At 35.9% G+C, this 16,897-nt stretch overlaps 1 protein-coding gene across 1 annotated transcript in view; it reads left to right on the top strand.

Moving 5' to 3' along the window:
• Positions 1–16,897, top strand: part of PZP (pregnancy zone protein) — a 48,142-nt gene that overhangs the window by 11,473 nt on the left and 19,772 nt on the right. The window contains 10 exon segments of the mRNA XM_045781306.2: positions 669–780; positions 1,330–1,444; positions 1,594–1,703; positions 3,724–3,885; positions 5,254–5,472; positions 5,723–5,786; positions 8,667–8,803; positions 9,366–9,515; positions 13,938–14,102; positions 14,475–14,577. Coding sequence (XP_045637262.2) covers positions 669–780; positions 1,330–1,444; positions 1,594–1,703; positions 3,724–3,885; positions 5,254–5,472; positions 5,723–5,786; positions 8,667–8,803; positions 9,366–9,515; positions 13,938–14,102; positions 14,475–14,577 — 1,337 coding nt within the window.

Below are 16,897 nucleotides of genomic sequence, written 5' to 3'. Positions count from 1 at the left end.
GCATCCTAGTACTGATATCTGTATGTTAGAAAGGGGTTTCAGAATAAGTTGCTCTGATAACATTTTTTATTTGAAGTGATATTGGAGACACTTACAAATAGGAAAGAAAACTAATGCCCAAAGCAAGCTGATTGCTAATTATTCCATTTTTATTAAGAAAGAGAAAACTAATAGAAATATAGAGTGCATACACATGCAATTTTTTTATATGCCTCATGGTTGTTAGGTTTTATTGGGGCTCTTTCTTCCTCTCTCCCTCTCTCCCTCTCTCTCTCTCTGTGCATGTTATTATATTGGGTTTATTATTTCTATTATTTATTTTTTTATGTTCTATTTATTACCCGAGTTTTCTCATTTGGTATAAACAACAAGTTTTGATTTTACAATGACTGAAGAAAAAGAATGATAAAAAAATAAATAAGCTAAAAGGAAGAAATTTTTTTAAATCCCGAAGGAAACTTGATTGTACATTGCAGCAAAATTTTAAATGTTTTAATGAGTAGTACCTCTTGATAAAGATATTTTCCAGGCATATTTCAGTTGATATGAGCCCAAAATGATAAAGAAGTGCAAGGAACTGCAGAGAGTAATTGTCTCATCTGTGGTGGGCTGGTGGTGGAAAATGTTGATACCTTTCTTCAGTTCCTGATTTATTTCTTACATGACAGATACACCTATGGGAAACCTGTCCCAGGACTTGCAACTGTAAGCATGTGCAGAAAATTATTTCATCCCACTTATTGTCAAAAACAAGAGTTCTGTGAGAAATTCAGTCAACAGGTTAGTTTACAGTTTTCTCTCTAGGGGCTATTATTGTTTTTTTGTTTTGTTTTGTTTTAAAGATTTTATTTATTTACTTGACAGAGAGAGAGACACAGCCAGCAAGGGAGGGAACACAAGCAGGGGGAGTGGGAGAGGAAGAAGCAGGCTCATGGCGGAGGAGCCTGATGTGAGGCTCGATCCCATAACACCGGGATCACGCCCAGACGCTTAACCGCTGTGCCACCCAGGCGCCCCTAGGGGCTATTATTGTTGACAACCATTGAGCTACCCCGTTTTACTTAATGGAAAGAGAACATTGGAGTAAGGCTCTCACAAAATATTTCCCACCAATAAGGAGAAAGAATTTCTATTCCTGGTCAATAAAATTCTCATTTTGATGATTAACCCTTAGAGATTATAAAGCAGATGTGAATATTAAATTCCTGAAGGTTAGTTAACATGTTTAACCCAAAGAAGTTGTCTTGGCATTGGAAAGAAAATAATATATTTAGTGATGATTGGTCTTAATCAGTATGGCATTTATTAATTTTTTTACATTTCTCTCAGCTCAACAGCAATGGCTGCATCACCCAAGAAGTAAAATCAAACCTACTCCAAATTAAAAATATGGGTTATGAAATGCAACTTAAAGTGGAAGCCAAGATCAGAGAAGAAGGAACAGGTTTGAACTCTAAATTAATATAAGGAGTGGAACAATAAACATTTGTTTGCTTTCCATAACAAAATAAGGGTCATTGGAAGGTGGAAGGAAATGAATTTTAGTACTAAAGTAACTTCCAAGAGTACTTACTCTTCTCTACATATTTTTAGACCTAGTATTTACTGGAAATGGGACCAGTGAAATCACAAATATTGTAACCAGAGTCAAGTTCGTGGAAGTGGATTCACACTTTAGACGAGGAATCCCCTTCTTTGGACAGGTAGAGTATATTGCAATTCACATGTAATGAAGTATCCACAATGATGCATCCAACAATGCAGCCTACATTGATGTAGCCAACAATGCAGCCAATGATGTAGCCTACAACTAGTTAATGATATCAATTAATTAATATGACCCAAACCATGAGGCCTAGCAAAACTACTTTCCTTTGTAAATATCACTGATAAAATGTACAAACACATACTGTAGTATTTTGAGAATCAGAGGTATTATTTCTTTTTAGAACATATAGCTAATGAAGATGCTTAATGTGATATGAGTTAATTATTATGTCAAACCTTTCTACCAACCATCTGACAATAAATATATTTCCACCGATATCCAAACAGCTTCAGAATTTTAAGAGAATTTCTCACAAATGATTCTCAATTTATGGATACCAATATCCTCCTTTATACCTGCTGTTTTTATTTTTTTCTTTTTCAAAATTTAAAAAAAATTTTTGTTAATTAACATATAGTGTAATATTGGTTTCAGGAGTAGAATTTTGTGATTCAACACTTTCATGTAACTCTCAAGACTCATCACAAGTGCCCTCCTTAGATAATGCTAAGTGAAATAAGTCAAGCAGAGAAAGACAACTATCATATGATTTCTCTCATCTATGGAACATAAGAACTAGGATGATCGGTATGGGAAGAAAGGGATAAAGAAAGGGGGGGTAATCAGAAGGGGGAATGAAACATGAGAGACTATGGACTATGAGAAACAAACTGAGGGCCTCAGAGGGGAGGGGGTGGGGGAATGGGATAGACCGGTGATGGGTAGTAAGGAGGGTACGTATTGCATGGTGCACTGGGTGTTATACACAACTAATGAATCATCAAGCCTTACATCGGAAACCGGGGATGTACTGTATGGTGACTAACATAATATAATAAAAAATCATTAAAAAATAAAAATTTAAAATAAATAAATTAATTAAATAAATAAAATAAAATAAAATAAAAAATAAAAACAAAAAACAAGTGCCCTCCTTTAACCCATCACTCATCTAGCCCATTCCCCACCCACCACCCTCCATCAACTCTCAGTTTGTGCTCTATTGTTAAGACTTGTCTTATGGCTTGCTTCCCTCTCTCTCTCTTTTTTCCTTTCCTTCCCATATGTCTAGACTGGATATGTGTAGTCTTATTTTTAGACACAGAAACTATAATAGTGTACATTTTATGGCCATTATCATTTAATTATTTTCATACTTAAGGTATACATTTTAATTTTAACTAATAATTTTACCGCTTTTATAAGTATTTATAATTAGTTACCCATTCCATAATTCCTTTTTAAAATTACTTTTTTAGGGGCGTCTGGGTGGCACAGCAGTTAAGCGTCTGCCTTCGGCTCAGGGCGTGATCCTGGCGTTATGGGATCGAGCCCCACATCGGCCTCCTCCGCTATGAGCCTGCTTCTTCCTCTCCCACTCCTCCTGCTTGTGTTCCCTCTCTCGCTGGCTGTCTCTATCTGTGTTAAATAAATAAATAAAATCTTTAAAAAAAATAAAAATAAAAAAATAAAATTACTTTTTTAAATTTAAAATTACAATTTTTTATTTTTAAATTTTAAAAAATTTTAAAATTTATTTCTAAATTTTTAATTATTTTTATAAATAACAATAATTTATATTATTTATTATTAATAATAAAATTAAAATTCTATTTTAAATTTTAATTTTTTTAATTTTTAAAAAATTTTAAATTTATTTTTAAATTTAAAATTACACTTTTTCTCAAAAAGAAACACTTTTTCTGGGGAAGCTTATGTAGTTTGTTTCAGGAGATGAAAAAGATCCAAGGATCCAAAAAAAGGAGAAAAAGGTAAAAGACATGAGGGTAAAAAATGGGACAAAAAAATAAATTTTGTAGTAAACATAGAAGGGTTATTTTCCGGAATTGGTTTTGCTTTTTCTTTCCGTTATGGCAGCAAAGGAATTTGTTCCTATGAGTTCTGCCTTCTCTGAATATTAACCACATAACTTATCAAATTCTTTTCTTCTTTAGGTGCTTCTGGTGGATGGGAAAGATGTGCCCATCCCCAATAAACTTGTCTTTATCTCTGCAAATGAAGCAAATTATCTTTACAATGCAACTACCAATGACCAGGGTCTCGTTCAGTTTTCAATCAATACTACTAATATCTTGGCTAACAAAATTTCTGTCATGGTAAGTATGAAAGGAAAAGAAACACCTGAGGACAAAGAGAAACCTTAATACAGCAATCATTTATTCAGTAGTGAAGAAGTACACATATTATATTTGAGAGACAGAAATAAGAAGCTGCCCAACTTAGGGATAAACTTAAGAGATTAAAAATTTAATTAAAAACAACAAAACCAGTAGAAGAGATACTGTCAAAGTGTCTGATCATTTCACTAGCATTATCTTTAAAATTGTATGTATTATGCAAAAAAAAAAAATCTTATAGGATTTGTTCCTGAACCATATCAGTTCTTCAACAGGTAAGTAATTTATGTAATTTGTTTTATATTGTTTTTTTCTATGTCCATTCAGATAATTTAAAAAGTGAGCAGAACCCCCCCACACACTTGATATATATTGCCTAATGAAGATGATCAAAAGATTTCTACAACAAAAAAGATGTTATGCTTGTAATCTCAAAGAAGTAAAGACAATGATTTATTGATTCCAGCTTAGATAAATAGCATTTAAATTATTTCTATTTCCCAAAGTTCACATGTTAATTGAATTTAAAATATGGAGCAATGCTTAATGTTTCCTATGTAATAGATACCTGCTCTTCCCTAAGATTGAAAAGATGGGTAGACTGTCCCTATATTTGAAACTCTATAATGATAGAGTTAACAGAGCTGTAAATTATTAGTATGATATATTTAAGAGCAATAATACAAAAAACAGATAATTTATCATAAGAGCAAATAGAAAGGTCCACAAAATACACCTAGTAAACTCAGAAAAAGAAAATAAGTGCACCCGTAAAATGGCTAAGGAGCAACCATTGCAGGGGAAATCAATGGAATTATCTGCTAAACAACATTTGCAAGGTTTAAAGGTCCAGAAACCACAAAGCCTTGAAGATCAAAAGTCATAATAGTGATAAGGAGCATAGATGATAATTTGTTGGGATTCTTTATAAACAATTTTGAAGCCCTTACAGTTATAAAATATTACATTAATATATAACATAATTTTAATTAAACCAACTTACAAGGGACTTCTATTATCTAAAGATTTCCTTTTCTGCTCGCTGCAATTATTTACCATTCTCATTGGGACATCATTGTTCCTCTGGCCCTGAGCCACAGAAGAAAAGATAAATCAGTAATGATTTAGCAGAATCAGGGCAAAGGAGATTAATTTGTAGATTATTTCTCTTTAATCACTGCAATTCGGGAAGGTGGTCATTTGTTTCTTTGGTGGTCAACAGGGATGAAGACAATGCAGAGTGTATGTTGGAAGGGAAGACACAAAATTTTAACTCTTCATTTTGGTGGGAAGCTGACTTGAAGAATTTCAAGACAATATCGATTCTTTGTTTTTCTGTTTCATCAGGCCTACGACAAACAACCTAACTTGTGTTTTAACTCTGTATGGCTCCGAGAGGAGCACCTCACAGCTCAGCACGTTGCTAAGCATGCTTTCTCCCTACGTGGGAATTATGTTCACCTGGAACCTGTGGCTGGTACCCTGCCCTGTGGCCAAACTCAGATTATCAAGGCGTACTATGGGGAGGCCATTGGGGAACCAAAGGAACTCATTTTCTATTACCTGGTAAGAATAAGGACACAAAATATATTTGGAGTTTATCAGTAGACAAAAGTGGTTAACAGGCCAGGAAAAGTGATTAACTTGCCTCACCATCTTCCTGTCTCATCCGTGTTCCCCCTGATTCTTTAATTTTCATGCCGTTTGTTCTCTTTAGCAGAGATTCAAGAATCAAAAGCAGGTCATGTGGGGAGTAAGATGTTGAGAAGTGTGTTAGGCTCCAAAAGGTTGCTTTTTTGTTGATTTTTCATTTCAGATCATGGCGAAGGGGAGCATCGTCAGATCTGGAACACATGCTGTGTCTCTAGAGCTAGGAGACCGTGAGTATCCTTCAATCCTCCCCACCTGCCATGTCCTTCCCAACACATCTAGCCTCACACGTCAGTGACAGTTCACAAATGGGGATGTTATTCCCATTATCCCTTTATAATAAGGACACACAAAAAAAAATAAAGATTCTCCTTATGATTCTAACATTTTTTTTTTATTCAACGGATACATTTGATTGCCTCCTATGTGTCAGTCATTCTGCGAAGGTACACTTTTTTTTACCTTAGTGTGTTTCTTCTATCTTGACATTTAAATTAGAAACTTCTGAAAATCTAAGCTTCCTTCTGTTTTTAGCCCTAAAATAAATGTGAATTGGTCATCTTTAATCTTAGTATTGCAGCGAAGAGAGTTAAGTATCATGGAGAATGGGGAGGATAAAGATGACGGACTGGTTTTTTTTCCAATGCCAGACTCTGGGCTAGGCTTTCTTATCTCTGGAAAGGATCTCTCCCTTCAACAGTTAATAAGGGCGCACACAGTGCTGCAGCCATGAAACTGGAAACCTCACACGTGAATTTGAGTGCACTTCGTGAATAATCGGGGAAAGGAAACCAGGATTATTTTCTACCCTATTTAAATCATGTCAGAATTTAAATCACAGGAAGAAGAGCCCATGAGCATTCTTATAATTAACTGAAATTAAGGTAAATATTTCACCAAACTCTACCTCGCCCCAGAGCTGAACTTAACAATGGCTAGGATTTGTTCCATAGCTGTGATTTTTTTTTTAAGATTTTATTTATTAATTTGAGAGAGAGAGAGAGAAATTGAGAGATCGAATGGGAGGAGGGACAGAGGGAGAAGCAGACTTCCTGCAGAGCAAGGAGCCCTACTCCGAACTTGATCCCAGGACCCTAGAACCATGACCTGAGCCAAAAGCAGATACTTAACTGAGTTAGCCACCCAAGCGCCTGTGATTTTTTTTTTTATAGTTCCTTTCTCTATCAAGCAGGAAAAGTAAAACATCAATTATATTTTTGTTTTTCCATATTGAAACAATATTGGAGAAGGTTTAATTCAAAAGAAGGTACTAATTAGTACTCTCAAAAATTAACACTTGTGGGACACCTGGGTGGCTCAGTTGGTTAAGTGTCTGCCTTTGGCTCAGGTCATGATCTCCAGGTCCTGGGATCGAGCCCCACTGTGGCTTCCAGCTCGGTGGGGAGTCTGCTTCTCCCTCTGCTTCTCCCCTCTGCTCATGCTCTCTCTCTCTCTCAAATGAATAAATAAAACCTTTAAAAAAAAACACAATTAACAATTGTTTGAATTAAACATTAAAGATTGCTGCCAGCTCTGAATATCATTTATCCCAATATTTATATAAGAATAGTTCGATATAGAGAATGGACCCCCCTGCATGCATTATTTCCCTTCAATGCATCTAGTTGCTTGTTTTCTATTTTCTTACAATAATGGAACATATAACACATTTATAGAAATAGATGAGTGTCTTAAAACATCATGTTTATCTGATTTTTCTTTCCTGATATTTTAATTTGTGCATCATTCAGAAAAGGAAGAATCTCTACATAATAATATAAGGAAGAGTTTATTAATTATTTACTTCATGAAGATATCACAAAAAAAGTAATGAAAGTAACTCAGCCAATAATTGAAAGAAATTTCTTTATATAATCAATGAATTCACAAGTATTTATAATAAAACTATTTTAACCAAACATTGTAATTATGTTATTAATTACCAGTTTCTTCTTCATAAAGATGTACCAAAAATCCTTGACTCTATTAGTTAAAAGAACCAATTCTGTTCACAGTTTGTCTAAATTTAACCTTTTTCATTGCTTACTCAGATTGTTCTTTTCTTGTACTATTCTGCAGTTTTAACATCAAGGTGCAAATTACTAATTTCAGAACAATTTCTGAGTCTGTTTTAAATTCAGAATTCATTTTTTAAATGACAAAGCCTTCACAAATTTCATTACTAAAAGGTTACTTTCCTCCCAATCTTCTCTGAGAAAAAAAAAAATCTGCCATAACGTCTCTATTTTTGTGATGCTTCAGTCTATTCTTAACTACTATTGCTCACTCCAGACACAGCAATACAAGGATTTAAATTACCCTCCTATTAGAGAAAATCTTATTTCCTTTTAGGGGTCTAAGTTAAAACTTGATCCCTCCAATGGGACAAAAATATGAATGCCATGGCACTGCCTTGGTCGTTCCCAAAGGTGGGGGGAAGGGAACAGGAGAGTTTTTGGTAAATGGGCATAGTTTCAGATTGGCAACATGAGAAAGTTCTGGAGAGCTGCTTCACAACAATGTGAATATACTTAACAGTACTGAACTGTACACTTTAAAATGGTTAAGATAGTAAATTTTATGTTATGTGTGTTTTTACCATAATAGAAAAGACATGTATTTGAAAAAAAAAGTGAACTCTATGATTATACCTTACAAATTATGGCTCTGTATTTAAATTCAGAATCACAGTCTAAATGAAATTGTTTCCATTCATCATACAGATATATGAGATATATAGTCATTATATATATGACATATAAAAGAAGTTCCCTATTCTCTAATTTTTAACTGAGCCCAGCAGGCTTTATAAAATATTTTGTGTATACATACATACATAGAATAATTTTGAGCTATTCTGACGTATGCTGGTTACCGTTTTAATTAAGTGGAAAATCAGACATAGACTTGAGTGTAAGGAACTTGTATTTATTCTACATTGAAGTTGTAAAGGGACACATTAGCCTATTAATTTCACCAAATAATTAGAATGACATTAAAGAGACTATGCCTTTGAATGAGTAGGCACAGTTCTAAACTGGGTTAGGATCTAGCAACAGTGTTCTGACCCATGACCATCTTGTCTCATTTTCTCCACGCCCCTGTAAAAGGCAGTTTTTCCTTATCCTTCCCTGTGGAGTCGGACATCGCTCCCATTGCTCGATTGTTCATCTTTACCGTTTTACCGGATGGAGAAGTTCTTGGAGATTCAGAGAGCTTTGAGATTGAAAACTGCCTACCCAACAAGGTGACGGTCTTCAGCATAAAACTGTAAAAACACAAATAAATGGTACTGTAGGTATCATCCATTTACCTCAGAGAAAATGGGCCCAGAAAATTAAGTGAGTTGCCCAAGGGTTCCCAACAAATTAATGGCAGAGCCAAATCTCCAGGCACCTAGCACAGAACTTTCTCAATTATGCCAAATTGCTACCACATAAAACATAATTCAATCTTGTGTCCATGGTGCCCTATTCCACGAATTCAATTGCATGAGGTATGTATGATGTTTAGACTCAGAAGTTCCAAAAACCTTAAGGACAAATATAAATACCTAGACTCACCCTATAATGGATCCGAGATAAAGGCAAGCTATTCATCCCTTCCGAGGTATCAGTTTTTCCTTTAGAATAAGACTGAGCTGTTGACTAAACCTTTTCAACGATAAAAGGCAGATGGGAAACGAGGTTCCTGACTTGACACGTGGGCAGTCCTATAAGGCTAAGGTAAAGATGACTCGGGACATGTAGGTGACTGCAGGATTGCAAAGGTAGAGGACGTGGGGCTGACTTTTCCTTCTGTTACGACAGGTGGACTTGAGCTTCCGCCCAGCACGAAGTCTCCCGGCTTCCCACGCCCACCTGCGAGTTTCAGCTTCTCCTCAGTCCCTGTGCGCCCTCCGTGCGGTGGACCAAAGTGTGCTGCTCGCAAGGCCCGACGCTGAGCTGTCCACGGATTCGGTGAGCTCCCGGCAGCCTCGGGGTCAGCAGGGCCACTGGAGGGGCGGGAGGCGACGGGAGGCAGGAGAAGCCCCTCTTGAGAGTACAATATAAAAACAGTCACCATTGTCCAATTTTATATAGTTTCTGGAGCTTTCTCACATGCATTTTCTCATGTGATACTCCCTAGATCTTAGGGAGTAGCAGACACATTTTAAGATGTGGAAACTAAGGGAACGTTTGAGAGATTTACGCAAGATTACCAGAAGTAAATGACAGCCGAGCGTCTGACACTGCCCACAAGCTTCGATCTCTTCCTGGATATAACTTCTTTCTCTCTAGAGAATCAAATCTAAATCTCAATTACTCATGGTTTAAAATGATATTAATGAAAGCTATGTGTTTTAAGATTCACCGCTTATGCGATGGTCTTATTTAAAAAAGAATTAAAAATGGGGCACCTGGTGGCTCAGTCTGTTAAGCATCTGCCTCCGGCTCAGGTCATGATCCCAGGGTCCCATGATAGAGCCCTGCATTGGGCTCCTTGCTCAGCAAGGAGACCGCTTCTCCCTCTCCTTCTGGCCCTCCCCCTGTTTGTGCTCTCTCTTGCTCACTCTCTCTCAAATAAATAAATAAAAACTTTAAAAAGTAAAGAAAAAAGGGAGGGGGGTGGGGGAATGGGATAGGCCGGTGATGGGTAGTGAGGAGGGCACGTATTGCATGGTGCACTGAGTGTTGTACACAACTAATGAATCATCGAGCCTTGCATCGAAAGCCGGGGATGTACTGTATGGTGACTAACATAATATAATAAAAAAACATTAAAATAAAAAAAAAGTAAAGAAAAAAGAATTAATAAGTTCCCAAAGTATTAGATAATATGGATCATACCTAAAAAAATCATTTTTGGTCAATGGAGTAAGTAAGCTTTTTATAAAAATTGATATTTACAAGCATAAGTCATGTACCTTCCAGTAGATCTATTTCCATTTCTAGAGTTCTTGGGGTCTATGAAACTGAAAGTGATTCACCAATTATTTTCAACTTAAAAAAAACGACCTACAACACCTTTGTCAGCAATGATGAGTCATGGACAAACTAAAATTTTAAGTCCTTTTTTTTTCTAGAATTATATTAATTCATAGCGGTAATATTTGGTATATCACGTTGATCTTTATTTTCTTCATCATCGTCGTCAATCTCATCATCATCATCATCATCTTGCAGGCACACTATGTGCCAGGTCTGTTTTAGGGGCTGGGGAAATAGTGGTAAACAACCATAGTCCTTGTCCTTAGAAAGCTGTCATTTTAGAGGGACTATAAGAGATTACATGTGGCTAACAATTAGCATTAGGAGAAAGTACTTTCAAACATGGGGTTTTTGAAGAGAAAGCTATTGGAAGGAAGGAAAACTCCAGAACAACTTTTCTAACCTATTTAAAACTAGATTACTCATATTTTGAAATTGTTCAGTACGATGCAAGAAAACTGATACGTTATTAGAACTTGGTCATTGTCAAAAAGTTATCACTGGCAAATTTTATAGCTCTCATTGCCTTATGCATCAGTGTTTAAGCAGATTAACTTGCCTGTTTGGGAGTTATTATTACTTATCAATATTGGAAGATGCATCAGTAATATTGAAGTTCCTTCTGGTTTTGTTCTAGTTTCTGCTTCTGAAAATTCATTTATATGTATTATATGTTCTTTAAAGAGTTGTTTATTTATTTTGAGAGAAAGAAAGAGAGAGAGAGCATGTTCGCACACAACCAGGAGGGGCAGAGGGAGAAGGAGAGAGAGAATCTCAAGCAGAATCCCTGCTGAGCATAGAGCCTGACATGGGGCTCTATCTCACAATCTTGAGATCATGACCTGAGATGAAACCAAGAGAAGGATGCTTAACCAGCCACACCACCCAGGCGCCCCATATGTATTGAATTTTAAAACTGTAAGATAAATATATCAAGAATCACTATCCTGTTTCTAATCACCAAAATTAACATTCTTCACAATGGAGGGTATAATCAAAGTTTTTCTCAACCTTGTCTTTTATTGACAGGTCAAAATATCTCTTTGTAGCATAATAATTATTACATAAAAATATTTCTCTGACTAGGGTTCTCTGGAAGTTAACCTGAAAAGTAGGGAAATTTCTCCCTGGGGGTTTTCTTTGGAGGAGTAGCTTACCTTTTTTTAAAGATTTATTTATATATTTGAGAGAGAGAGAGAGAGAGAGAGAGAGAGAGAGACAAAGAGCAAGGGGAGGAACAGAGGTGGAGAATTTCAAGTAGACTTCACACTGAGCACAGAGCCCCATACAGGGCTTGATCTCACGACCCTGAGATCATGACCTGAGCTGAAATCAAGAGTCGGACACTTAACCAACTGAGCCACCCAGGCACCCAAAGGAATGGCGTGTGTGTGTGTGTGTGTACACTCTGTATTTATGGTAGCCTATTCTAAACTATATTTCAGCCTGTGTTGAAGGAATTCAGTCTACTTTTCAAAATTTAATGTCTACCCTATTTTGTGTCATTATATAAATTTAATAGTTGCTTCAGGTGCGTTACACAGCTTTGAACATAATAGAGGTAAGAAAGGATTATGAACATAACTGGAGATTTGGGTTCTTAAAGTTGTAAAAATCTTTAAGTCACTTGCTTTGACAATAAACTGGAAAATATTCATTCACCCAGTATAGATGATGCATGCTCATTTATGTGACCATTTTGCTCTCCTGCTCAAGAACAAAGTAAATAGAGAAAGAAGTTTGAAGTGTGTTTGTGGTTAGTTATCTACTGCTGCATAACAGTCTTCCCCAAACTTAGTGGTTTAAAACAATAAACTGTTCCTATCGTATGCACTTTCTATGGATTAGGAATCCCCAAGTGACTTATCTGGGTGCTTCTAGCTTGTGATCTCTCACGTCAGTCCACATGTGAACATGTTAGCTAGGGCTTCAGTCATCTGAAGGCTTGACTGATGTTGGAAGTCTACTCATATAGTTGTTGTCAGGAGGCCTTAATCCCTCATCACACTGACTCCTCCATAGGGCTGCCTAGGCGTCCCCACAACAAGCGATTTCCTCCAGAGAAAGTGATCCGAGAGAGAAGCTAAATCTGCAATATATTTTATGATCTGGCCTTGGAATTTAGACGCTATCACTTCCACAAAATCTTATTAGTTATAGATGTCAGCCCTGTTCATTATGGGAGGAACTACACATGAGCATGAATACCAGAAAGTAAAGATTCCTGGGGGCAATTTTGGAGGCTGTCTTCACAGTCTGCCCTCCGACTCCCCATGATTTATGACCCTCCCACAGGTAAAATACACTCACTTTCCTCTCAAACTCCTAGAAGTCTCATTCCCCAATAGCAACAGCTCAAAGGTTGAACTTCATCATTAAAATAGGTCCAGGTGCAGATGGTGTTTCTGGGTGTAGTCCTTCAAGTACAATTCCTCTCAATACAAGGACCTTGAACTAAAGTGCACTGAAGTTATTTACCTCCACACATCCAGCATGCAATGGTGTAACTAGCATACTGACGCTCCTATTCAAAACGGGAAACAAAGGCACATGGGAGTTATTGGTCCATGGCAATTCTGAGATCCAGCCAAAGGTTTGAAGTCCTTTGATTAGGATTTGTCTTACTCCAGCTTAGGAAATAAACCAGGCTTCTTGGTTCCACTCTATGGATTACTGGTTCTTTCATTTAAGTCATCCTTGTTCAAAAAAAAAAAAAAGTGGCCTGTGTTTGCAATTGTGTAGACATTGTTCTATTGAATATAGATGATATGTATCCATTTATGTACCTATGTGGTTCTATCCAAGAACAAAGCCATATAGAAAAAGAAGGTTAGTAGATTGCAACAATCCTACCTAAATTTGTCAGGGTATTAAGTATTCATCAAACACAGAGATAATTTAGATCTCCTTCCTATATTTGGTCTAGTTTTACCTCTAGAGTGAAATTTTCATTAATCCTTGGTAATTTCAGTTTTATTATTCCTTGGAAACATTTTCCCAGATAGGTTTCATATCATTAGAATGAAAAAAACACTGTTAAAAATAAACAAACAACAATTTTAACTTCTCTCTGAGGTGTCAACTACTTGAAGGTACTCAAGAAAGGATTGGAAATGGGGGCGCCTGGGTAGCACAGTCAATTAAGCTCCAACTCTTGGTTTTGTTCAGGCATGATCTCAGGGTGGTGAGATCCAGCCCCATTTTGGGCTCTGCACTTAACATGGAGTTGGCTTGGGATTCTCTCTCCCTCTCCCTCTGCCTCTCCTGCTCCTTCACTCACTCTCTCTCTCACATAAATAAATCTTAAAAAAAAAAAGGATTGATGATGATTATCATATTTCTCTCAGTTCCTTGGATATTTCAAAAGAAAAACAGGTAAGAGCTCTATCTTTAATCTCTCCATTGTTACAGGTATATAGTCTGCTAACTATGAAGGATCTTACAGATTTCCCTGAAAATCTGGACCAGCAGGAAGAAGAAGAAGCAAGTTGCAGCCATCCTTATGTCATTCATAAAGGAGCCATCTATATTCCCTTACCAAGTTATGATGAAGACGATATGTATAGCTTCCTAAAGGTAAAGTCCTTATTAATTTTTATTGTACCAGCTGATGAATGTTTTAATGTTAGTAAAACTATATATGTAGTTTAGAAATTGTTTAGCCCAAGATTTGATACGTCAGAGCCAGAGCTAGACCTACTCTCTGCCATTTCATTGAAATATTTTTGTTATATTTAGTTTATTTGTAAAAGGCCATAAGTAATAAAATCTTAATAAGCCATAAAGTTTACAATTTTGCCACTCTATTTATATTTATCGAGTTTGTGTATCTCCACAAAATTAATATAACATTAAGATTATTGGGGTTACATAGGGACATTTCTAAGGAAAATATATTTCATATATCCTAATCAAGTTTACATACCTATCGAGTCGCCATTTTTACAGGGTATGGGATTAAAGGTGTTCACCAACTCTAAGATCCGAAAACCACAGTCATGTTCAATGATCCACCCACCTGTAGGAAGAGAAGGGCAACCGTTGATCGCAGGTAAAATAACAAATTGCTTTCAAATTTGTATTACATCCAACAATATTACTTTGCAAAAAAAAAAAAAAAGGTAAAATGAGATACATAGTGTAACCATTTTATACATAGAAAAACCAAGATTCAGATAAGATGTTTCTTGCTGAGATCATTTAGCTGGTAAATGGCATAGCCAGAACTGACAAGAGTGTTCTAAATTTGAGTCGGATACTTTAGGGCACAAAATCAGATGAAACACAAGATTCTACTGTCAGATAAGAAAGGAAAAAAGTTTACAACGTAAGGAGAGAATAATTTTAATTATAGAATTAAGAAACACTCACAGGGATGCTGTATCTTAAAGAACAGAAAGGAGGAGAAAAGGGTGCCTGGGTGGCTCAGTCAGTTAAGTGTCTGCCTTCGGCTCAGATCATGATCCCAGGGTCCTGGAATTGAGCCCCACATAGGGCTCCCTGCTCAGCAGGGGAGTCTGCTTCTCCTTCTCTCTCTCTGCCCCTTCTCCTGCTCGTACTCTCTATCTCTCTCAAATAAATAAATAAAATCTAAAAAAAAAAAAAAAGGAGAAAAGCCTCACTGGTGAAAAGAAACAGTATGAAGATGGCAGAAATATCTCCTAATCCAAGACCAAAAAAAAAAAAAAAACCCAAAATAAAACATCAAATGAAGCAGCGTCTTTCTACATCCTTCAATTTCCCATTCAAACATATGTCCCAATCCCCAGGTCTATTTATACTTGCAGCCATTAACCAATACCTTTTCCTCCTTTTCTCTCATGATTCTGACTATTCATTTTTCCAAGATATTCTTGATGTCTACTGTTTTTGAAGATTAACATCTTTTGAGTTTTGGTTATGAATCAAAGTTTTTATGTGTCAAGTGGGCATGTGATTCCTCTTCTCTATGCATCAAATCCTTCATCAATAAATTGAAGGAATTTACCTAAAGGCTCTTCAAGCCCTTTCAAAATATCCAATAAAATAACAAAATGTAATGTACCAAACAAATTAAGGATTTTGACTGCTTAAAAATTGTTCCCTATGTCCTGAGACATTGAGCCTACATGTAAGGTTAATTATACATCTATAAAGCAGCCCTATCATGAAGAAAACAATCCTATCAGCTTACTTTTAAAAGACTCTAGACTATTTTTCTCAATAATAACACGAATAAATTCCAAACAGTTTCTTAGTGATGGTAAATATGATTTTTGTCAGGTAACTAAATGTTATATAAATGATGGAGAATAAGGCAAAGGAAAATAATCATGAAAGTTACAAAGGAAGAAGTTTGAGTTCAAACCATGAAAGTTTAAGGGAAAAGGAAATTTTCTGGAATGTGATAAGGATAGAATTATAGGCATATGATATAACTCAAAAAAAAAAGAAACGTATAAAATGTATAGATATAAATAGCTGAAAATTGAAATGGGCAGATATAATGAATGATAAATGGGCAGATATAATGAATGATAAATGGGCAGATATAAATGAACCACGTAGATGACGTGGTGAAAGAGCTACAAAAACTAGAATACTTGGTAAAAGTTCTTGAAAATAATTTGAAGAACAAAAAACCCATTCCCATGTCTGTTTGGGAAGCCATCATGCCATCTCGAAGGGTTTGATGACGTAGAATAGTATACATGGAAAATAAAACTTTAATAATGTCCCTAGCATGAGAGAGAGAGAGAGACAGACAGAGAGAAAATGGTTCATCTAAAAAAGAGGTTAAAATCTTATTAGACAATGATAGAAATGATTAGAGCCTGAAACTGTAAAAATTAAGAAGTCATAAAAATTGGAGTTATTATTCATGCATGTGTTCCATGACTTTTCACTGAACACTTACTGACCGACTTTCTGGACTTACCACCAATATTGAGAACAAAAATCTTCACCTTTCTGAAGGCTATGTCCTAATGGACACAGAAAGAATGTAAATAAAATAAGCAAGTATATTATATAGTCTATTAAAACATGATAAAGTCTATGGGAAAAATTAAAAGAGAACGGGATATTGAGACTAAATGAGTTTCAATAAGTTTGTCAGTGAATATCCTACCAAAAGAGTGAAATTTGAGCAAAGACTTGAAGGAAGAGAACAAAATAAGAGACTATCTGGAAGAAGAGTATTTCGGTCATAGAAAGCATCACCAATAATAGAAAATATCTGTGGAATGCTTGCTCTGTTTTGAAAGACTGATGAGAGGGAGATAGAAGATAGATGGCTTCATTGAGATGTAACTGACATATAATGGTATACGTAAGTTTGAAGTGTACAGTGTGCTTATCATATGCTCTTATTTTTTAGAGGGATGGGAAGA

This window comes from Ursus americanus, chromosome 25 (genome assembly GCF_024610735.1).
Source record: "Ursus americanus isolate L20-20 chromosome 25, mUrsAme1.1.p, whole genome shotgun sequence".
Taxonomy (NCBI): domain Eukaryota; kingdom Metazoa; phylum Chordata; class Mammalia; order Carnivora; family Ursidae; genus Ursus; species Ursus americanus.
This window is presented reverse-complemented; position numbering and strand designations above follow the sequence as displayed.